At 24.6% G+C, this 23,898-nt stretch overlaps 1 protein-coding gene across 1 annotated transcript; it reads left to right on the top strand.

Annotated features, from left to right (window-relative positions):
* The first annotated feature begins 1,928 nt into the window (after positions 1 to 1,928).
* On the top strand, positions 1,929 to 21,092 carry LOC145841871 (neutral ceramidase-like). Its single transcript, XM_082949162.1, has 22 exons — positions 1,929 to 2,193; positions 3,965 to 4,099; positions 4,398 to 4,478; positions 5,592 to 5,975; positions 8,042 to 8,118; positions 11,237 to 11,389; positions 11,677 to 11,767; positions 12,639 to 12,724; positions 12,789 to 12,916; positions 13,343 to 13,404; positions 13,463 to 13,543; positions 13,957 to 14,094; positions 14,575 to 14,702; positions 15,454 to 15,637; positions 16,005 to 16,117; positions 16,570 to 16,704; positions 16,869 to 16,967; positions 17,638 to 17,733; positions 17,905 to 18,048; positions 18,579 to 18,632; positions 19,805 to 19,890; positions 20,041 to 21,092. The coding sequence occupies exons 1-22, from the start codon at positions 1,971 to 1,973 to the stop codon at positions 20,228 to 20,230; spliced, it is 2,868 nt and encodes a 955-aa protein (XP_082805288.1). The 5' UTR covers positions 1,929 to 1,970; the 3' UTR covers positions 20,231 to 21,092.
* The last annotated feature ends 2,806 nt before the right edge of the window (positions 21,093 to 23,898 follow it).

The raw sequence follows: 23,898 nt of genomic DNA, 5'->3' as shown, positions 1-23,898 counted from the left end.
AATAATCTTATGTGTACATAATTTTCAAAAGCTGTCGAAATCACTTGCTTGCGTTTAAATCAACAATGTTTCGATTTTGTTATGCCTTTAGATTAGACCATTTGACAAAGACATATGCTTGTCTAAGCTATTTTAAGCAGTTTTGTATTTTTTTGTTAGATTTTGTTTGTTACACTTTTGTGTTATTATTTTGTTATAGTTTTAAACGAAAATTTTTATATGCAAATTTTGAATAACTTTGTTACAATGCATGAGCTTTTAGAAAAGAAAAGAAAAAAGTTAAATTCGGTTTTGTTTCTTTTCTAAAGTTTTGTATTTAAATTCCAAAACTTTTTTAAATATTTTACTAAAAATAGTTTATGAATAAAACACAGATTGTTTTATGTTCTCCCTAGTCATGTATAATAAATGAATATCGTATGATGTATGCTTTTTATCTTTTTACAGCTCTCTCATAACAAGAAACTTTTTTTTTCCTTGACAATATATAAAGCTGGTTAATTTTAGTTAGTTTAACTTCTATTTAAAGAACACATATTTTTTTCAATATTAATTTATAAAAAAGCAAAAAAGCAAGGCTTTAAAATGTATAAAATAAATGCATTAACTTTAAAAAAAAGAGTACAATTAGCATTGATTATAAATTTTTTTCTCAAAACTTGTTTTATTTTTATAGATTATTTTTTAGTTTTTGAAAATTTAAAGTATAACTAAAGTTTAAAAAAGATAAATGCTTATTTTAAACTTCACAACAGTGTTTCATTACAATTATCTAAATAAATAGTGAAATTAGATTCATGCTTACAATTAAATATTAAAAAAAAAAACTGATTTGAAATTAATAGTTCTGCAGTGTTACATTTTGTACTTATGTTATCTTTACTTTTAACTCTTTTCAATTCAATGCGTATTTTTTAAGTTCATTTTTTTAAACAATAATAATACAAACTCTTCTACTTTCTTTAGTAACATACTCTTTGGAAAAATCGAAATTATCACCATTAGTTAAATCTGCTGCCCTCTAACGATTTAAACTTGATAAAGTTTAAAGATATAAAGAAAAATGGAACTAAAATATTTTGTGGGTAAGGTGTGATTTTAAGAAGAACTTATATAATCTTGTAATTCTTAAAAAACCACCAAGTCTAGAAAATCTTAATTCTCCAAAAGATTAACTATCCATACTGCAACCAAAGATAATACTTTACAATCTGATAGTCTATTCACATTATCAAAGTTGTTTGAAAGCCAGCTACTTTAATCAGATTATCTGTGATGAACAAAATATTTTAAAAAGTACATTTATTATTTTTTAGATAAAATAGTGTTTAAGTAACAAAAGTTTTAGAAATTGAATACAGTTGCACAATCTTTATACATAAGTAAACACTGTCTGTGTTTAAAAAAACAAGTACCAGTTTTCTCAGAAAAAAAAAGTTTTTAAACCATAATAATTAATATGTTTTAGATACTTTATTATTTAGTTTTAATTAAAATATATCTTAAAGAAGTGGCTTTTTGAAGAATGAAAAGTTATAATTAAAGACTGTTCATTTATTAAGATTGCAGTTTTTTAAAATCTTTTTATAAAACATTTAGTTTTTTTTTGTATTGTAGTAAGTTACAATTTTTAATTGCAATAGATATATTTATAGTAAATTTTTTTTTTTTTGTAAAGGTTTACTTGCATTACTCTTTTATTTTTGATTATTATATTATAATTTAAAAAGTATACTACTTTTTATTGATTAATCATAAGGTTTTTTATTTAATTATAATGGTATGTAAAAAATCAAACTTATTTTAAAAAATGTATTATCTAACAACATGTAAAAGTTTTACATAATAACAACAATACTAATATTTTTTACAAAGGTTTTTATGTTTTTGAGTTTTATTTTAAATAAAATAGAACTAATTACAGGTTGAAAAGATTTTGTCTTTTTAATAGTAGAAATTTGTTGAATAGAATGACACCAAATCCACAAGAAGAAGCCGTTGAGCTTCAACCAATTAAGTCTAACAGTAACAGAAATCATAATATTTCTTCATCAAGTGATGATGTAAAGATACTCGAGTCTGACAGTCAAATTTCCTCTGAAGGTGACAACTTAACATCGCAAACAATTTCAAATCAGGAAGAAAATGACAGCCTGTTAAAAAAAACTTTCAATAAGTCTATTAGAAATGAAGGTAAACTGTTTTATTAAAATATTTTTGCTTTACTAAGTTAATTGAAATAATAAATATTTTTATTTAAGGGTGCAGAAGTTTTTGTGTCTTGATGTACCATACTCGATATTTTTTAGGTGATAGGCTGTAAACAAATCTTTTTTATAATCTTTTTCATCTTTAATGTTTAAGCTACCAGTTGCATTTTACTGTTTTTAAATATCTAAAAATAACTTTTAAGAAAAAAGCAATTAAAGTTTTAGAGTTTTATATTTTTGTTGCAGAAGGCACAAATTAAAAACTGAAAAAAGACAATTTCACTAAAATATCCCTCTTACAATTTTTCAGCAATTGTTTTTATTTTACCTAGTCCAATATTTATATAACTTATCAATTATTTTGAAGGAATTAAAATTTTATCATTTTTTACAAAATTTTACAAAACTAATTTACTTTTTTTTTGCTTTTTTTCTTAAAACTTTAGTTTTTTAATTTGAAAACTCCAAAATTATTTAAAAAAATCTTTAGCTAGAAAAAGATAAACTTTTAGTGTAATTTAAAGTTATTGAGCAAACTGATAATAAAAATATTGTGATCCTTACACTTAAATTTTATAAAAATATCAAAACTTGATTGAAGTTTTAATGTTCTAAGAAAATTTAATTAAAGTTCATACCTAAAATTTATATTTAAGAGCTAGTGTTAATTTTAAATATCACCTCATCCTAAGCTCGTAAGTTATTATCAAGCATTTAGAAAATATATACAAACAAGGATTTTTCATAAAAGTAATGTTAAAAAACATTATTACACTTAAGAATAGATCTTTCAAAAGTTTTGAAAATACAAAGAAAGACAGTTGTAACTATTTTAGAAAGCTTTTGAGAAAAAACAAAAAGTTAAAAAATAGTATAAAGTTTCTAAAATGTGTAACATTTTTTCCTATAAACTTTTAAGGATATAATTAAATTGCAAAGTATTATTATATATTAACATTTTTAAATCCAAATTAATTTTAAGTATAAAAAAAAGTTAGAAAGGTAAAAATATATTTTACTCAAAGTTATCAAACTTTTTTCATTCACAGGCTCATATTTACTATAAAAATCTTGTTACCAAGTTTAATTGTGAAAGTTGTCTAACTAATTTTGAAAAACAGCTCCTCTGAATAATAGAAAAAAAAATACAGATTGAAAAACTATATGATATCTATTTAAGTTATAGTATAACAGTCTTTTAATATGATCAACTAAATAATGAAGCTTTATTTTTAAAGCTGTTAGTAAAAACAATACATTTTGTTTCAATTTTACTAATTTATAAATCTTATAAGAAAAAATTACACACTTTTCTTAAAAATTTTAAACTTAACAACAAATTTGTAGTTGGGCATTATAATAATATTTTTAAAAATAATAGTTTTAAATGTACTACTTAATTTCAGAAGCACAAAAAAGTACTCATTTTCAATATATTTTAACACAATTTGTATGATTGCATTTCATACATCATAGAATTTTAAAATTAACCATTATTATTTAAAAAGGTCTTCCACATATCATGTCAGAAAGTTAAATAAAGAGTTGAAACTTTTTTGATAACATTTTCATGCTTTTAAAGTATGCTTGTTTTATAATATTTTCTGTTTTTATTAATTTCATTTAAAAATATCCTTCTAATATCTAAATAAAAGTTTTAGTTTTAGAATTTTTTCTTCAGTATTTCATCTGCTGTTTAAATTTTACAACTCTGTTGCATTGCTATTTACTCAACTAAATATTTTTATTAACAGATGTAGTTTTTGAAGAAGCAAGTCTCAAAAATTGGATAACAGGTCTTTGTACTGTTAGAAGATTACAGATGATAGCTCTTTTTGCAATAGTAGTATGGGTTATTATTGTTATATCCGTGGCAGGCTACATTAAAAGTTTGTTGTGTTTAAAAGTTTAATATTGAATTATGTATGAATGCTAAAATAGGAACGAAGTTTGTATTTTTAAGCTTAAGATATTAGTTAAAAAATAATTTAAATATTTGATTTTACTCATTTAACTTTTTATAAATGATTTTTTTCCACTAAGTGCGTTTTCTGTTTTTTTTTAATTTTAACTAACATTAAACTTACTATAAGTTTAAAATGAACTTTTTTTTCGATACTTATAATTTTTGTATTGGTGTACTGTTTTAAATATTAATTAAATCTAATAAAAATGTAACTTTTATAGAAGAGCAAGTTGGTGAACAAAATAAACTAGATATCACTAAACCAAAAACTACACCTTTTCTTATGTCAACTGCATTTTCAGGTTATTTAAAGTTATTGTTTACTATGTTCTATACTAAATGTTTACATTTATTATGAACAGTGAAAATAAGTTTTATTTTTTTATTAAAATAAGTGTAAACACTTTTTTATCATTTTTAAAAAATAGCTATAGTTTTTATTAATAATTTCGAAGTAGAAATTATCATTTTAATTTATTGAGTCATTAAATTATTATAAACTTCCGCTTTCTATTGTTTCATATCCATATTGAATTTTATTTAAATATTTTTTAGTATACGTTAATACACCTATTTCTAAATGATATAACGACTAAATTATTTTCAAATAAATTTAATTTTAGCTAGTTATATTTTTTGGTTTCAAACATTAAAATAAATTCTGATTTAGAAATATTGATTTACTAAATATTTATACTTTTTGTATACTAAAGTAACAATAGAAGAATAATTGTAATAGTTGACTATTAAATTAAAAAATAACATATGAGTAACACCAATTATGTATTTCTAATAAATATAACACAAACAACCAAATGTAAACGCGTTAGTAAACTCTCAATAGAATCTTTTTTATTTGTTTGAAATTTTTATAATACCAAGTTCATATTTTATGACTGTACTTTAGTCTAAAGTTATTTCCACAATTAAACTTATATATTCATTATAAATTTAAATTACAGAACATTTCATTCAAATTTCAATTTTTTTTTAGTAATTTATGTGCAGTATCACCTAAATTTTTAACCTACTTGAAAACCCATGGAAAACCTTCTTGCACCAGTATAAAGTAAATATATTTCCACTAAATTACAAAATAAAAAAAGAACTAAGCATTACTTTCTAAACTCAAAAAATTTTGCTTCTGAAAAAAAAATGTTCGAAATGTTCATACATAAATTGTAACATCATTAAGAACTAAAAAAAACTATATCTTAAATTTGCAGATTATGTTCCTAAATTGCATAAATTAGTTGTTTTAATATAGAAAATTATATAGTTTAAATTCCTGTTGATTTTCATAATAGTTTTATTTATTTGCCTCTTACTTTTAATATGGTTGATATTGCAATGGTAACAAAATAAGCTTTATAATTTACATAGATAAGTTTATTGAAATATTTTAAAATTGACAGCTGATGGGGGAATCGAAGTGATCCCAACAACAAATAAAGCTTTTACCACTGCAATAAATGATGAAATTACTGTGAGTACTGCTTACAGTAAAGACAACAAATATATCCCAAGAAAAACTGAATCCGTAGTAGCTCATAACACAACTAGCAAAAGCATTACTTCTAAAGTTTCAAGTGCAGAAAATTTGGTAACTGAAAAAGAATCAGTTACGCAGAAAAGCACACCTAACCATGTAACTGAAAAAGAATCAGTAACGCAGAAGAAAATACCAATTGATGTAACTGAAAAAGAATCAGTTACACAGAAGAACATTTCAATTGGTGACATTTTTACAACTTCTCAAAAAACCAAAGAAGCTTTTGATATGAAAAAGTTTTTATCAGGTAAAAATATGTTAATATTAGATACTACTAATTATAATTTTAGTAAAATAGTAAACTTAAATCGTGGGAATTGTAAGCTTGAATGAACTATTTAGGTTTAAATAGTATATATTTAAATTTAGAGACCAACTAAATATTGATTTTTTTAATAGGTTATTGTTATTAAATTTGACCATTGGCTTAAATCTGCGTTTTTATTCTACATTCTTTATTATTTTACTTCTATTTATAAAACTTCTATTAGTTGTTTTATCTACTTGTTTGTATTCTATAGTGTTCGAAATTATAATAAGTTAAACAAATTTTAAATCAAAAATACATAACTAATGACACATTTTCTTTTAGTAAAAACTAAATTGGTTATTGAGACATAAACTGATTAGAATTTCTAAAAATTAACTCAAACAAAATGCTCTAACAATAAAAGTAGTCTACACTTCTGAAAATTACTCATTAATATTTTAGGAAGTTGACTGGTTAAAAAAGCAATTACGTTAACACTTTAAAATGTTTCATTTTATGTTAAACTTGATGTATACTTGTACTAAGTTTAAGTTGATGAAAATATTTTATAACTCAATAATTAAAAGTTTTCTGCATATATTATCTTAATTATTTTTAATTCATGATAAAAGTAAAAATTGTATCTGTTAATTTTTTTTATCAAATTTAAAACCTACTGGTAAAATTTGGTGTTGTCAAAGTAAATTTTTAGTAGTTTTGAAATATTTCTTAATTTGTCAGCAGTATTTTGTTGTAAAAGTAGAACTGTTTTTATTTTATTTTTTCAAAGTTAACATTCAACTTCTACAAGGTTATAAAAATACAAACATTACTGACAAATAACGTTTTATTTTCGAAAATAAACTTTTATATATCTCACTTATCAGTTTTTAACCTTAGGATGTTGTATTTTGTTTCATAATTGTTTATAATTACTTCTTTATGATATCATAAACTGACAGTGTCATGCAAAAATTACGTGAAAATTTGTAAGATCATAGAATGCTATTTGACATCAATAATATAAACAATAGTCGAAGAATACTTTTAAAGTAAAAGTTGTTTAATTTTTTCATTCATACATTTCATTTACTATATGTAAAACAAAAGGAAATTACTTCCATTTCAATGCAAATTTTTTACATATTTTATTAACTAATATTTTCAAATAGCCTTAGTTATTTTAAAAATTTAACAGAATAAAAACCTGTAATAGTCTTTTAATTATTATCAAAGTAAAGTTATAATTATTTTAAGCTAACGTTACTAACTAATTAGAATAAGTGTTTTCTATAATTCTTATTTTATACTTAATACTCTAATTAATTTCCGAAATGTTTAATTGTCTAAACAAACTTTAGTTATTTGTTCCTTTCGCATGTGCTTTATTTGAATATTTATGTGTCAACTAAAGAGAAATTAGCCAGCGTTGACAACTTGCCGCTGTGACGTAACTGTTTTCCGATTGGCTAGTTTTGTCGTACGACTTTATAAAGGGCGCGGCGGGAAAAGTTATAAAATTGAAGCTTTTATATTCAATATATAATGCGAAAAATCTTTTACTTAATCTTTGTCTTTATAGTTTAAACCAAGTATATAGTTAATTATATAATTTTATTATGACTAATATTGTTATAGTTTTTCATTGAATATTTGGACTATAAATTTTATATTTGTTGACTAATTACTTAATTTAATAATTGTTTTAGTTTTTTGTTTCTCCTTTTATGTAAAGAGAAAACCTGAAAAAATTTGAGAATTGTAAATAACAAACAAGTATAAGTATTGAAAATAAATTAGAGACAAATATTTATTAAGGAGTTTAGTTTTAAAATACTACAAGAAGTCCTAATTTGTAAGCTGTTGAAAACTTAGACACTAAAATTAAAAAAAACTGTGTTTATTCTCAGGTTTTATTCTATTAACAACTATAGTTGAGTTTTGTTCATATACCTTAAATAATTTTATTTTGAATTTAAATGAGTATTCTTTATAAGATATAAATTAAATTTTTCAATACTGTACAATTATATTTTTTTGTAAATATTTAATAAATAAAACAGAAAACAAGAACGAATGGAATTACATGGTCGGAGTAGGAAGGGGGGACATAACTGGACCTGCAGCTGAAGTTGGAATGGTAATTTGTTATAAACTTTATCTTTTATATTGTCATATAAGGGTAATTTTAGATGGTTTTTATTTAAATAATAAGAACCTTATGATTAAAACAAATTTTTAATTTTAAATACTTTTATGTTGTAAAATGATGTAGTGCTAAGAATTAAAGTTTTAAAACTAACAAACGCATAGAAAAATATGTAGCAGCCTTCTGTTTTAATTATAATTTCTTTTAATTTAATTTTACTAACTAAAAAAAATCATTTGAAAGTTTATAAAGTATTAGTTAATTTTATACATACTGGTTCTAATCGATTTCCGGTATTAAGGATTAATTTACTTATTAGTAACATAACTTGATATCAACAACATTACTGAATTTTGATACCATAAATTTTTTTATTATAATTTAAGTAATTATTTTAAATTTGAGATTTTTATAAGTAGCTATAAAGTATTATAAAAATCCTTTAAAAGTTCAAAAATTATTTACTTTTATAATACGTTCTTTGGCAATTAGTTAGTTTTATTGTGTTCCAAAAGATATAGAATAAAGTTGTATAACATAAAGTATGTAAATTCATATAAGCAATTCTGAATATCGTATTATAACATACATATTTGGGTTCACAAAAAGATATAGCAATGCCAATGTTTGGTATTTAACGAATTTGGTTTCAAACACGAGTATTCCTTAAATTTAACACATGTATGATATTCAACTAATTTCTTGTGTTACATCATAGCTATTTTTTTCTTATGATCAATGGAATTTTTACAGTGTAACTGAACTTAAGTATTCTTTTTTTTTTTGTTTTCTTTAGAGCATAGAGTTTTAATAACTGCTATTTTTAGAAAACAGCCTTTTAAAAACAAGTAGTTTAAAAAGACAAACCAAATTATTATTTCTTCTTTTCAAAATATACCCATTCTTATAACATGAATCTTCTTTTCAATAAGTTAATCTCAAAAAGTAGATAAAAAAACATTTTTTTATTTTTAGTTCAAATTAGTAGTGTTTACATCTTATGTTTCCATTAAGTAGATATTTTATATGATGAATATTTAAATGTTTGTATTATTTATACCTAGGGCTGTGTAAATTTATAAACATAATCAAATGATGTAGTGCTTCACTAATAATAAAACACTTCATGAGTTTAAACAACCAAATTAAATCGTATTGAGTTTTATAGTTTTTAGTTATAAGCTGTCCCCATCCATTACTTTATATTAAACCACATAAAACTTAAGCAAACTTGAGAAAATAAATGACATGTACAGTAAAGTGGATACGAAACTAATTATTTAGATTTATTTGGTTTTTAAGTTTTGCCTTAAAACTTTTCTTCATGTTTGAAATTAATAAACTTATCATCTTTACACAACTTCTTTGTCATTTATAAGCTAAATTACTATTTTGCTTTTTTATACTCATTTTTTTATCATTTCTAACATTTTCTTGTTAATTTGCAATCCTGCTTAACAACATAATTATTTTAAAATTTATCACAAGCGTATGATTTAATCATATACACTTGTTCTTTTATACAATAAGAAGCGTATTGCACACTTATACTATTTGTTTCCACTGGTATCAACTTTTTTCATAGTATTTCTAAGAAAGTTAAGGAATATTTAGTCCATTGAACGTGTAAGCTGGTTTGAACAAAATGCTTCACTTAGTAGGATAGCAGTTTGTTGTTTTAATCTGTCATTAATATTTTTGACTAAGAACAAAGGAATGTGTCCTTAATAAACTGAGAATAAAACATGCTTACACTTTATTTTGGTTAATAAACTTATGTTTTTCTAGAAGTTTTACTACTTAATACTTTAAGTTTTTTAGTTTAAGTCATAATTGTAAAACAAAAAAGTTAAGTTATATGTTTATTTTTATTCAATTATCTAGTTGTATAGAAAAGTTTAAAATTGTTTACAGTATTTTTGATGTAACAAATTTAGTTTGATAAGTTTTAGCAAAACTTTTAAATAGTATATAATATAATAAATATATTAAATATATATATAATAGTATTTACTATATACTAGTTAAAGTATAGCATAGTAGTTTTTCAGACAAAAAATTATAAACTAACAAAGTTAAACTAGTAAAATAATAGTTCAAGCTCTGTAATAAAGTTTTAAGTTTTAAAAGCTATATAAATTAGAGTAGTGTATTTTTTTTGGCAATTAACTTTTGTGAGGTTTTTTTAATGTTATAAATAGTAGTTTTAAAAAATTTCATAAATGATACTAGATTGAATTATATATTTAGTTTAAAGTGATTTTCCTAATAAAAAATAGTCAACTACTTTTTAAGTTAATTTTATCTTTTTGCAACGAAAATGAACAACTAATTATATCAGTGTCTCTAAAAACTTTTATAGTTATAGATAAAATAGCTTGTACATAGTAATATAGTTATAATATAGTTTTATTATTTTTTGAATTTTGTGTAACTTTTAATTTTTATATACAATTTATTTCTTACAGTTTAATATTTCAATTATTTTATTTTTATTTAAGAATGAAAATAACTTAAGTTATTTAAAAAACACATTCATGTAATAAAAATAAGTCAATCTTTTTATGCCATCTTTTTAAAAATGAAACTTATTTGTAAATCAATTTATATTTATTCTTAAAGATGGAAAATATCAATTTAAGTTAGTAGCTCGTAAATCATAAACTATATCATTTGCATAAATGTTTAAACTTCCTTCTTTGTAAATATTTGTATCATTCGTTAAATTGACAAGACATTTTGTTCTTAAATATTTACATAAGCATTAAATAAAAATTGCATCATTAAAATTGAAAAACCAAGTTATGGAATTAATTAGTATTATTTTTTTTAAAATTCAGTAATACATTTTAAAGTCATAGTTTTATAGTGTAATTGCAGTTTATATAAAAGAAAGACAGTTATTTAGTAATAATATGAAATCTACTTTATAATAGGTTATTTATGTAAAATAATGATAAAAGTTACTTGAAAATAGTTAAAGATTGAATTTTTGAATAATATCATGTGGAAATAAGTAACAGCTTAAATTTTGATATAACAGAGTGTCTAGTGTATGTATAAGTTAAAAAAAAATTTTCTTATATAAACTTTGTTTTTTAACTAATAGATGGGGTATGGAAACATGGCGCAAAAAGTGATGGGCATTCACACTCGTCTGTATGCGAGAACCTTCATGATAGGAAACATTAACGAGCCAAACAAACCTTTTCTTTTCGTAAATACAGATGCTTGCATGGGTGCCTCCCTGTTAAAACTTGAAGTGAGTTGTTTCGATTTTTTTTTGGAAGTTTTAACGTCTAAGAATTTTTTTGCACATAAATTAGTAAAGTTATAATTCAAAAAAGAATTGTTTTATTTCTATTTTTAAACTATAAAAATAGTTTTCAAACGACTACTTTATTTACTTTTGTCAAAACTTCTGTATCGCAAATATGAATATTTTTTTGCTATGTAAATTAATTGTATGTTTTAAACTGAAACAAATCATTGTACAAAAAAAGCTAACAATGAATTGATTAAGATTAAAAAGGTCTTACCAAATTACAGGTGATAAAAAAGTTGAACACCATATACAAAGACAAGTTTAATACGGAAAATATTTTACTAACTGGAACTCACACTCACTCTGCACCCGCAGGTATCACATAATTTAAACATAAAAATAAAGTTTTTATGTATTTTTTATTTTTCAATGGTTTAAGCTTTTTGTAATTTAGATTTTACATTGATATAAAATCAGTGAATAAGTTATAATTGACATATGATGACATTTATAACATAGTGCTTTTGAAATTTTGTGGTAAAATAATGAAACTTATAAGTTTCAATAACTTAACTGTAACTTCATCTACAAAAATAAAGTTTTTTTTAAGTATCTAGTTAAACTTATTCATATTTGTATCACTTTACTTCCTTTTTCTTCATATGATTGTTAAATTTTTTTGGTTAATTATCTGATTTAATTTAATTTAACTACTAGTTAGACTTTATTTTAAACTAATATATTTAAAGTTGTTTATTCTTTCAAGACTTTATTGTGCAAACTAAGTATGGTCAAAGACCTAGTCAGTGCCTAAATAAAATACCTTATTCAAATAGAAACAGTTAAAAGAGAATATATTATTTCTCCTCTAGTAGTTGAGATCTCTATGTCTGTTTTCTAAAAATCAAAACATATATTAGTTAAAGTTGTACTAAATTACATTTTAAATTAATATTTGAACATACTATGAAGCTTTTCTTAAAAACAGCAAATTTTACAAATAGCTTTGCGTGTGAGAGTCTTAGTTTAAAAGTATCAAATAAAATGTACTACCAGTTAATGAAAAAGAGTACTAGTATTTTACATAAGTATTTTATATTTCTATAAGTATTTAATGTTTTTTTGTATGTAATTAAAAAAAGTCGCTTGGTTCCAAAAGCTAAGGTGCCAAAGGCTAAGTAAATTTCTACAATAAATAATATAGCATAAGTTCAAATTTAATTTGCTATTAAAATATTTGTTTTAGGCTACATGCAAGACGCCTTGTTTCAAATAACTTCTAAAGGTTACGTCCCGGAAACCTTGGACGCCATGGTGGACGGAATCGTAAACGTTTGTTTTCACACACGTGCTTGTTACAAAATTTTAAAGTTTAATTATTTGAAAAAAATTGCAGTCTATCAAGGAAGCGCACAAGAGTTACGGACCTGGTTGGATTTTTATGAACAAGGGAGAATTGTTGGACGCAAATATTAACAGAAGTCCTGGCGCTTATCAGGCCAACCCACTGAGAGAGAGGAGAAAGTTTGTTAATTATTAGAAACAAATTTATAGCCATTAGTTTCAATATTTATTTTTAAGAGTAAATAAATATTTGTTTAAGTTGTTGGGTTGCTGTTCCTGGTGACATTGAAATTTGTTAGATCGAGACCCACTGATCAATATATTTTTTCGTTATACTACGTTATATATTGTAGCACATTAGTAGATTTTCACAAGTATAATTTTACCAATAAATATATTTCATAAGTATTTTCTCCGAGAATAAAACCAATGCTACTTTTTTATCTTTAATCGTTAGTAATCTATTAGATTTAAATAGCATATATATTAACTTCTAAACTTTAAAAAAAAATTAAGGCTGAATCGGATATTTTAAGTGTACTGTGAATAATTTTTAGCTGTAAAACAAATTGCTTTTTAAGTTAAAAAGTTTATATACTTTTACAGGTACAAAAGCAATAAAGATACGGACATGACTCTACTAAAGTTTGTCGACTACGAAGGAAAAGGTTATAATTATTTAAAATATCTCAGCTTTCACAAATTATAATTTTTCATAATTTTTAGGTATTGGAATGTTAAATTGGTTTCCCGTTCATTGTACTAGTATGAACAACACAAATACTCTCATTAGTAGCGATAACAAAGGTTTGTTTTAATTACATTCATATAATTTTGGTATTCGTACTAAGAATTAGTATTTTATTTGAATTTATTGTATTTTATTTAAGAATTAGTATTTATTCGTATTAGCTGTAATTTGTTAGGAAAAATAAAAAATTCCCTCTACAAAGATTCAATAGTAAGAGTTGTTATAAACGTTTAGATTTAAAACCAACTAAGTTTTCTAAGAATTTATTCTTTTTTTTTTTATCAACTAGAAAAATATACGCACCCGACTCTTTTTTTATTAGAATTTTGTTTTATTTTGTAGCTAAAAATTAAAATCGTTTTTTTAAGAATTTTACGACTCAGTCTGTTAATTATGACTTTTAACTATTTAACTTTTAATTGTAGAACTATTGTACGAAATGTTGAAATAATGATATAATATAACGCAGGTTATGCGGAGCTGTTGTTCGAACAAGCGATGGATCCAACTTCACTCGTCGGTAAATCGAATTTCGTAGCAGCGTTCGCGCAACCCCATGAAGGCGATATTTCACCAAACACTAACGGAGCACGCTGTATTGATACCGGTTAGCTTTTTTATGAAAGTGTTAAAAGTTAATTGCAAAAAGAGTTCATTTCCTAAGGTTTAGAATGCTAAGCGTAGAAAGTGTAGGCGGAATTAAGTTATATAGCACACTGTTCACCATACTTAAATGTTGTAGTAAGTTTTAACAAACTGTAAAGTTAATTAAAAAGCATGTAAAAATTATAGTTTAAACGTAGTTGTTACCCCCATATTTAATGCAATAGTCTACTTTTCAATTTTTTTGCTGGCCAATCTTAAAATTCATAAAACTAAATTAAAAAATAAATTTTACTAGCCAAACACACAAAATAAATAAATGTTTCTATGTTTTGTGTTATACTATATGAGACTTTTTGTTATATATATTTACCCTATTTGTAAACAGGATATAAACACTCTAACTAATTTATGTGCACACCTTTTAAAATAAGCAATATTTGTGAACATAAGGTTTACACTAACTAATACAAAATTGTCACAGGTAAACCATGCCACACCAGTAAAAGCTCATGCGATGGCGACAATACTAAGTGCATAGCGAGTGGGCCCGGCAAAGACATGTTTGAAAGCACAGAAATTATTGGAAACAAACAGTACTTGAAGGCCATGGTAATTTTTATTATTTTAAGTTTTCATTATTTTTATAGCTGCTTAAATTTAAAAAAATAAATTTTATGTTTTTAAGCTTCTATTTGTTTTTTTTTATGTAATTTTTCAAAGTACGTTTTACTAAACAGTCTTAATTAAGTTATTTGCTATTTGGGAGCACATATTATTGAAGTGGCTAGAGGGTAAGCGAAAATTTAAATGTGTAAAATTTAGATTTAAAGTAAAGTTAAGAGATTTAAAAGAAACACTAAATAAAAAGTTAAAATGTTAAAAATATTTGAAACTACAATTAATATACAGTAAGTATTGTAATTACCAGTTCAATAAGAAAGCTAAATTAAACTAAAGCTTTTCAAATATACATTTTTTGCAAACAAAAGCAAACTGGCGTCTACTAAAGAAATGTCTTTTGTCTTAAAAAGTATGTTCATAGAATTGAACAATAGCTTAAATGCTGAATTGTGTTGAAATTTAAACAAACTGTTTCATTGTATTAGCAAGTTATTTGAGTGTTAAACTAGAGGTAATTTTCTTAAGTATTAGCGCAATAAATTTTTCCACTTAATTCAAAATTGAATTTTCATTTATTACAAGTTTGCATAAAAATTTTTTTTGACAGTATAATTTTTATTTTTTCATCAAATCTTATTTTAAAAATTAATCTTTTTTTTTTAAATACTTAGCTCTTCATCCAAGTTAGTGTAGAATCTTTCAACATATACAAATTCATTATAACTAATAAACCTTACAGGAGTTATACAAGTATGCAAGTGAGAAACTGGATGGAGATATGGAGTTTATCAAGCAGAATGTCAACATGTCTGATCAGGAAGTTGTTGTCAATAACGTCACCCATAAAACGTGCCTACCCGCCATGGGTTACTCGTTTGCCGCTGGTACTACAGACGGTGCTGGTATGGCGGGATTTGAACAATGTAATTTTTTTTGAGTTGTTTTATCAGTTAAAAAATACAGAGAGGAAAAAAAAGCTTAATTTGTATGTATATCTATTGTTCCAGTTTTTTACTAATTATAATTTTAAGTACTACATATTTCTATAAATACAAATAGACAAAGTAAGTATGTTGTGTACTTTTCGTGTAAAAACTTACATTTAAAGATTAAAAATCAATAAATATTTAAAATGCTGTTTTAACTTAAAGTACATATTAGACAAATTTCAACATTTTGCTGTAAACGTTTAAAATAAATTGATACTAAAAAACTTTAAAAAAAGCGCTTTTTTGCAAACTCAAACTATTGTTCACTGGCCATTTCTATCTTAAACATTTGTTATTGCAGCCACACTGAAAGGTAATGTTTTGTGGGACACACTTTCAAAATTCCTCATGGAAGCGTCACCAGAGCAGAAAAAATGCCACTCTCCCAAACCAATACTGATTGATTCTGGGGAGGTAAAACTGAACTTTAACTACTTAATACTTTAAATTAGTTTTTTGTGTCTAAATGTATGGTTGAAACATATACAACTGGTAACTGCCTGATTTAGTAATAAATATAATTTTCAAGCATTTCGTGTCAACTAAATAATGTAATCTGTTATCGCATATAAAACTTCTTGATATATTTTGTTTATTAGAATAAGTTATAAATACTTAGTTTAAATTATAAGTGAGTATAAAAGTCATTTAAAATTTAGAGATTATCTTAAAAGTTCGAATTTTTGGGCTGTGTTCAAACTGCAAAATCTAGCGACAGACTACTGTAATAAGTTTTTTTTTAATAGAAACACCAATAAAAGCCTGTAGTTTGGTTTTGTTATCATAATATGAAGACTTTCATATAAAGACGTATTGTTTATAACGCGTAAAATTTATTTTTTAACTTGTTAAATCATCACGTACAGATAAATAAACCTTATGAGTGGCAACCAAAAGTTGTGGAAACACAAATATTGAAGATAGGAAGGTTGGTTATCAACGCTGTTCCTGCTGAATTCACTACCATGGCTGGTAGAAGGTTGATAAAGGCAGTTAGAAAAGTAAGACTTTTATTTGTACGTGGACATTAGTTTGGTATCTTTTCAATAAGTTTTTAGTTGTTTGATAATAATACGCTATCGATATTAGTTTTGTTTTACACACCTTCAAAACAAAAAAAATTATCATAATTTTTGTATATATTAACATGCATTTCTTTTGTAAGGTTTTGGAAAAAGAGAGACCAAAGGAAGATTTTGAAGTGATTATCAACGGTCTTTCCAACACCTACTCGGATTACGTGACGACTTTTGAAGAATATCAGGTAACTTTAATTTGTTTGAAGTTAATTTTACATATTTCGGTGTTTGCGAATGATTTTGATGTTTGTTATAAGTTATTACTGTAATTACCATTGTATTTACTTTGTTTTAATGTAAATTTCTAAACCTGTAAAACACGTATAACATAAATGTACGGTATAATCTCAGAGGTTTAAAAACAATAAGTATAAAAATACATACATTAGTTCTTAATCAGTTTATAGATACCAATTTAAAAATATACAAAAGTGTGAATTAGATTACAATTTAACCGGATATAATAGTTATATCTGACTTTATGTATGTCAAATAATTACTGTTTCTTATAAAAAATGTGTTTTTATTTTCATCTATTAAAATTAAAAAAAAACATAATAAATTTAAATTGGTAATCTGTAAAAAGAAAACAATTAAATATCAGATTAACCATAATGTTAAATATTAATTATTATGTTTTGCCAAAGTTACTTTCAAGGCTATTTCGACCTTATTAAAGTTGTTTTATAACTTCATTTACCTGAAAAAATATTTCTTAATGTATTTTCCAAGTTAAAAGATTTTTACTAAGAATTATAAAGCCATCAGATATTAACTTCAAGTCTCTAAAGTATTTTTATTCATTTTAATTCAATATCATCCTGTATTTTTAATTTTTTTATCTATTACCAATAGGTTCAACGTTACGAAGGGGCAAGTACAATTTATGGACCTTACACGTTACAAGCGTACATTCAGCAGTTTGAAAAACTAGCGGTGGCCTTAGTAAAGGTTCTTTTCTTTATACATTTTCAAAAAGTTCACTTGAAGAGTTGAACGTTCCTGTTTGAACGATAATATATATTGTATTGTAGTTGAGCAATTGAGTATTTTTATCATTAAAGCAGTGCCTGGATGTCTTAAGATAATAGTGTGTGTGTAAAAAAAAAAAAAACTAACTAGGACACCCCAGTGTCACCCGGACCAGAAATACACAACATGAGGGACCAGTGCATTAAATGGCCGTGGGGCGTGGTTAATGACAGAAGTGGAATCATTTCGAACTTCGGCGAACTGCACACAGATGCTCACGACTCATACACAGTTGTTAGTAAACAATAATAGTTTAAAGTATTTTTTGTTAAATTTTACATTTTAATTAGTTTTATTTTTTGCTGTAATAAAGTTGTTTGGAAGCCACTTTTAAGGCGTTAATGCGCGTGGTAATAAAACACTAATGATGATAATTAGCGTTTAAGTAGCATTATTTTAATTTTAATTCGCAACGTTGATATCATAGTCGTATGCTCGAAAAGTTTTTTTAAACTTCACTTTTGCTGACTTAACACATTTTAAATTGTTATTGATACTTTAATTAAATAAACAATAAAAAATTGTTTAGGTAAGCAAAAATTTAATTTAAAAACTTAAAAAATTGATTAGCTTTTAGTGGTGTTTCTTTTTGAAAAACTTACTTATTATATTATTTCACAAAAATGCTTCATAAAAGAAAATAGGTCACTGTTTGTTTATAAGTTTTAAAAACTTGTTAAAAGTTCATAAGTGTTAGTAAACAAACTTTATTTTATGTAAATTAAGGTTTTGTTATTAATAAACAAAAACAAATTATTAAATAGGGGGATGAAGTTTATGTGGAGTTTGTCTCGGCTCATCCGAGAAGCACTTACAATGTAAGTTGAATTTTAATTGCTTGTAAAAAAAACTAGTTGTAAAAGTATAAAAGTTTACGGTGTCAAAGTAGAGTTTTTTAAACTTATAAAGTCGTCGATGAAATTTTAAACAAAACTATACAGTAACCACTAACCATAATGTCAAATTTTGTACGCACCAGTTTAGTAGCAACTGTAGGGAGGCTATAGAAGTGCAAAAAACTACCTCTTTGTTTTTTTTATCATCTAAATTCATATCTTGAAAAGTATAAAATAAAATAAAACTTGCATATTTTAATGTAAAAAAAGTTATAGTTTAGCTAGTTTTTGTTTGATGCTCCTTTCTAACGATGCAATAATTATGCACTGTTTTTTATGTAGTTATTATGTTCAAATTTTGCAAAGCTGTCGCGAGATCAGTGGTTAGTCAGAAAATTTACTGAAATAGTTTAGCATAAACTTAGACAGCAATGTTTTATATGTAAAAACTTGGACAGAAGTGTATTTAATTTGATGTTTTAAAGTCAATATACAACTTTTACTGCACTTTGTGTAAACATCCTTTGCCTTGCGGCAAGCACTTAATGTGTTTATATATAACTTTTGTTTGATTTTTGTTTTTATTGCGTACAGTGTATTATCTAAAATATATTTTTGTTTTACAAAAACTACTTACAGTTTTATGTATGTTATAGGTGGTTTAAAGTAAACTTTATGTACGATGTAGTTGCATTAACGTTTCAGATATACTCAGTGATCTATATAACTAATTTAATCAAAATTTAAAGAGTTAAACTACTTAAGTTTGGTAACAAAAATGTTTTCAGTGTTTTTGTCTGTAGTGTGTTTTATCAGTTAAATGTAGATCTTTAGTTTGGTAAATTTTGAGTTATAATATAACAAGGTTTGATTCTCGTTGTTAAAAAACGTTTTATGACACAATGGTCAAAGTTATAAAATTTATTTTAGAAATTATTGAGCTTTCTTCATATGCATATTGCTAGTATTTTTTGTTACAAACTCATAAACCATTATCCTCGTGAAGATTTTTACTGAAATCCGCGAAATGTAAGAAAATTTCATGCTGGAGCATGTAGTGCTTTTGTGTTTAATGATATTGCAATTAGTATGTTATTAAAATACTCTATATATATTGTTAAAATAATTATATATGAACAAATGTCTTTTTACAGGTAACAGACCACACTTTTCTGACCGTTGAAAAGCTAGTAGATGGAAAATGGGTTGTAGTGCACACGGATGCCGACTGGTGCACAAAGTTTGTTATAGAATAATTAAATAATTGGTTTTTTTTTAATACCAAGTTGTAAAAGCATACTTTTAGTTTAAGCCATAAAACTTAAAAGCCTGAACTATTTTCAATAAAAAAAAATTTGACGTGATCACTTATTTAAAGAACTATCTTCAGGTTCAGGTGGGCTCGGGACAGAGATCACTTTTTGAAGGACACTTCGGAAGCGAACATCTACTGGAAGATACCGCTGACAGCCACTGAGGGCACCTACAAGATCGTGCACCACGGCTACTACACCAGGCTCATGCAGGGAACTTACCCTTTCAAGGGGGAGAGCAGACATTTCAAAGTGAAGCAGAAGTAACGGAGATGCGTGTGAAGCCTCGACGACAAACTCACTGAGGTTTCCGCGTGGTCGCCATCTGAATCAACTGTAAAGTATTTAAGGCTGCCATTTCGAGGAAAAGTTGTTCTCAAGACAGTAAAAAAGTTCTGTTAAACATTCGTTCTTTTTTTACTGTTCTTTTTTTAATATTTTGTATGTAATATTAGTATTAGTCAACATAAAACCAAGTTTTATAGTCTTTATTTAATTTTTTTTATAAAAAAGTTTCAGTTATTGCTGCTTTTAAGTCGAAGAACTATTGTGACTTTTATATTTTCTGTCCACTTAATTGTTCTGTTAATTGATGTTAATATTTATTCTACCTTTTTTCGACCTCTGTAAGATTTCACTCGAAAGCTGCATCCGAAACATCCAAATCGAAAGTTATGCATGATTTAAATTTACAAAAATGCTTTGAAAGTTAACTTATTCTGTATATTTATTTGCACTGTGAGATGCATTTCGACTAACTTCTGTCTCTTACATTTTAAACTTTAATTCCACAATGACAAATTAACCTACTACGAAAGTCTATACAGCTGCCGCATGATATTTGAAATTTGTTTTATATTATTCACAACGTTTGAGTTCGTATTCACAATTTGAAGGTGCGTATTTAATACATGTTTATTCTAGTGGTTTATGATGTTTTGTAGTAGTTTAAAGCTGAAGCCACTTTGTTAATGTTGTTTTTAACAAACAGATATCAATACACTTTTTATATTTTGTTTTATTATGTTTGTACAGTAAGTAAATATATATTACAATTTTTGTGGCACATTTAACCAGCACTACTTCTAAATACATAGCTTTGTTAAAGTCGACTTTTGTGTTTGAACAATAAAAACTGTAACATACTATTTGTATTTATATTAATAACTTAAAATAAAATACACCTTCAAAATATGTTTTGAAACAAGTTAGTTTAAAGATATTTCTTCTAAAATAAAAGAAAAAAGCTTAATAAGTCGTTTAAAAATTAGAATTTCAGAAAAAATAAAGTTTTACTTCTCACTTGTTTTAAAATCAGTTTTACTCGAATCAAAATTTCTGTGCACAGATTCACTTTTATTGATACCTTGTTTTGAAATATTTTATATCACGTTTGAAGCTAAATTCTTTCTTAAATAGATTTAAAGATTAAATTTTGTTGTAATTGTTTTTTAACGTTTATTAGGCATACACATCTATAATCTTCATATTTAATTTTTTTTTGTTACATCACTTGCCTTAAAAAGATTTTTATGTTTTAAATACATAATTATGCCTTAAGAATCATTAATTAGTTTTACTGTATATCTATTTTACAAAGCTGTTTGATTTAACAAACATTTGTATGTACCTTTAATGAATGGAGTGTCGTGGAAAAGTTTGCCATTCATTGCAGCCACAAATATTAGAAATAAATTCCTGAAACTAGTTAGCCACCACTTCGACAAAATCCATCCGTACTTTCAACCGCAGTACAACAAATGTTTCACATAACTGCATGCAAAACTTGATAAAACAAGTTTAATTGATGCAACTTATTTGATAAGATATGCATTTACAGAACCATACCTTAAAACAAATTATCCCTAATTAATATGTGGTATAAAACATCAATATATACAAACAACACAATAAATTATAAAAAAAGTACAACTAGAATCATCAAATTAGGAGAAACATATCATAAACGTTAAAAAAGTTAAAATTATGATTCATCCAAAAAAAATTGTTTAACAGTAAAATAAACAAAATCAAAACGGTAGACGCTTCGGAAATGCTTGAAATTTAAAGTACTTAAGTTTAGCATTCTTATGAGCAGAAAAGCCAAGAAAAAGTTCAGTGGAAACAAACGCTAAACATTAATCAAATTCAAAAAAAAAAAAATCTGTCATTAAAAAAGTATGTCAAACTTTGTAAGAGTTATGGTTTTGAAAAAACCTTTTCTTCACCTGCTGATAGCAATTAATTGAGTGTTTACCTTGTTTTATATGGATAATAGAAGTCTTTTGTAAAATATTTTACTAAATGGCTTTATATTGCTTAAGTTTAAGGTTATAATTAATTAATATACACACATTACTTATTTAATTATTTATTTAGTTCGTTAATTGTATAAAATTTTTGGAAAAAAAAGTTTTGTACATTAAGTAAGTTTTATTTTAAGTTATTTAAAGGGTATAAACCTTTTTTGGATTCTTATACTCAGCTTTTAATAACTAACATTATGCCAAAAATTATAATGTTGTTTTAGTAGTTAATAACCAAACCAGTATATTACTTAATAAATAGTTTTAGATATTTATTTAATATAACATTAATTAACTTTACCCATAAAATTTTAAACAATTAAGTTTAGTAGTAAGGGAGCACGTAGTTTTACAATTAAACCAGACTTATCATTTAGCAATTGTAGAAGATACAAGTATTATATTTTAGACCAAAGATACTTTATAAAACGAGCTGCTATGTTAAGTTTTGAAGTGCTACTTGCATCCAAAATCCATCAACACATAAACTATTTCTTAATTCTTTTAAGTTAAAAAAAAGAGGTTTGTTTAAAGAGGCTGTTAAAAAAAGTTTCAGTGTTGAAAACTTTTTATTTTTTAATTAAAAGGTGAAAAAACAGTTATAAAAACACAACTAGTTTAAAACTGTTTTGAAATTTTAACTAAAAATTGTTAGCCAGTTATATATATATATATATATATATATATATATTAACACAAAGGGCTGTTGTTTTTTAATATTAAAGAGTATACAGAACTTTTTACTGAATATTAATTTTTAACAAATATAAGTCTAGTTTGTGTGATTAAGTTATAAAAAATATCAAAACCGTACACTATTTTGTTATCAAGAATAAAAAAGATAATTTTTTTCTTCCTAGAACAATCATTTTGTATGTTTTAAACTTAAAATCAAGTAAATGTTGTTTCAATATATCTCTTGCGTCTTTTAACTAAACTTGAAATTTAATGATCTATATAAAATAAGTTTAAAACTACTTTATTTAGTAACCGAATCATCTAGTTTAACTTCAAATCCTTTGTTGAAAGTAATGTATGTAGGTATAACAAAGTATCTTAAAAGTTCTTACATATTTGTCTATTAAATAGTTGAAAAGTATTCTAAATTTTATAAATATTAGTTGAAAGTGACCTTGATATGGGCAATTAAAACTAATACACCTAGCGAGTTTGCTTGGTAATAAAGTTAACTATTGAAAACTATTGCTTTTGAAAATATAAAAAACAGGCTGTTTTTAATTTAATTTGTGTTTACATAACAGTGTGTGTACAAACTTAGACTTTTTAAGAATAGAACTTTATTTGTGAAAGGTGTGCTTAACTTTTTTTGATTGTTAATAATAAGGCAACTCTAAAAAACAACTGTAAACATATTTGTTTTGTAAGTTTAAGTTTATCGTTGTTTTGTGTTAAGAAACTTTGCAAACTTGAACTTGAAGCTAATATTTTATTTTGATTTTAAAGCTATTATTATGAATTAAAATTTTCAGATTTTTGAGTCTTTGAGTTAAATTTTAAACAAAATTTAGAGAACTTAGATAATTTTAAACTCCCTTGTTTTTGCACAAAATGAAAACTAAATATGTACGGTTTAAAGAAACTTTATAAACAATTCTTTTTGATTACAAT

The sequence above is a fragment of the Thalia democratica genome, chromosome 8 (genome assembly GCF_965202585.1).
Source record: "Thalia democratica chromosome 8, ktThaDemo2.hap1.1, whole genome shotgun sequence".
NCBI classification, from domain to species: domain Eukaryota; kingdom Metazoa; phylum Chordata; class Thaliacea; order Salpida; family Salpidae; genus Thalia; species Thalia democratica.
The sequence above is the reverse complement of the archived record's forward strand: the minus strand, read 5'-3'. Positions and strand labels throughout refer to the sequence as shown.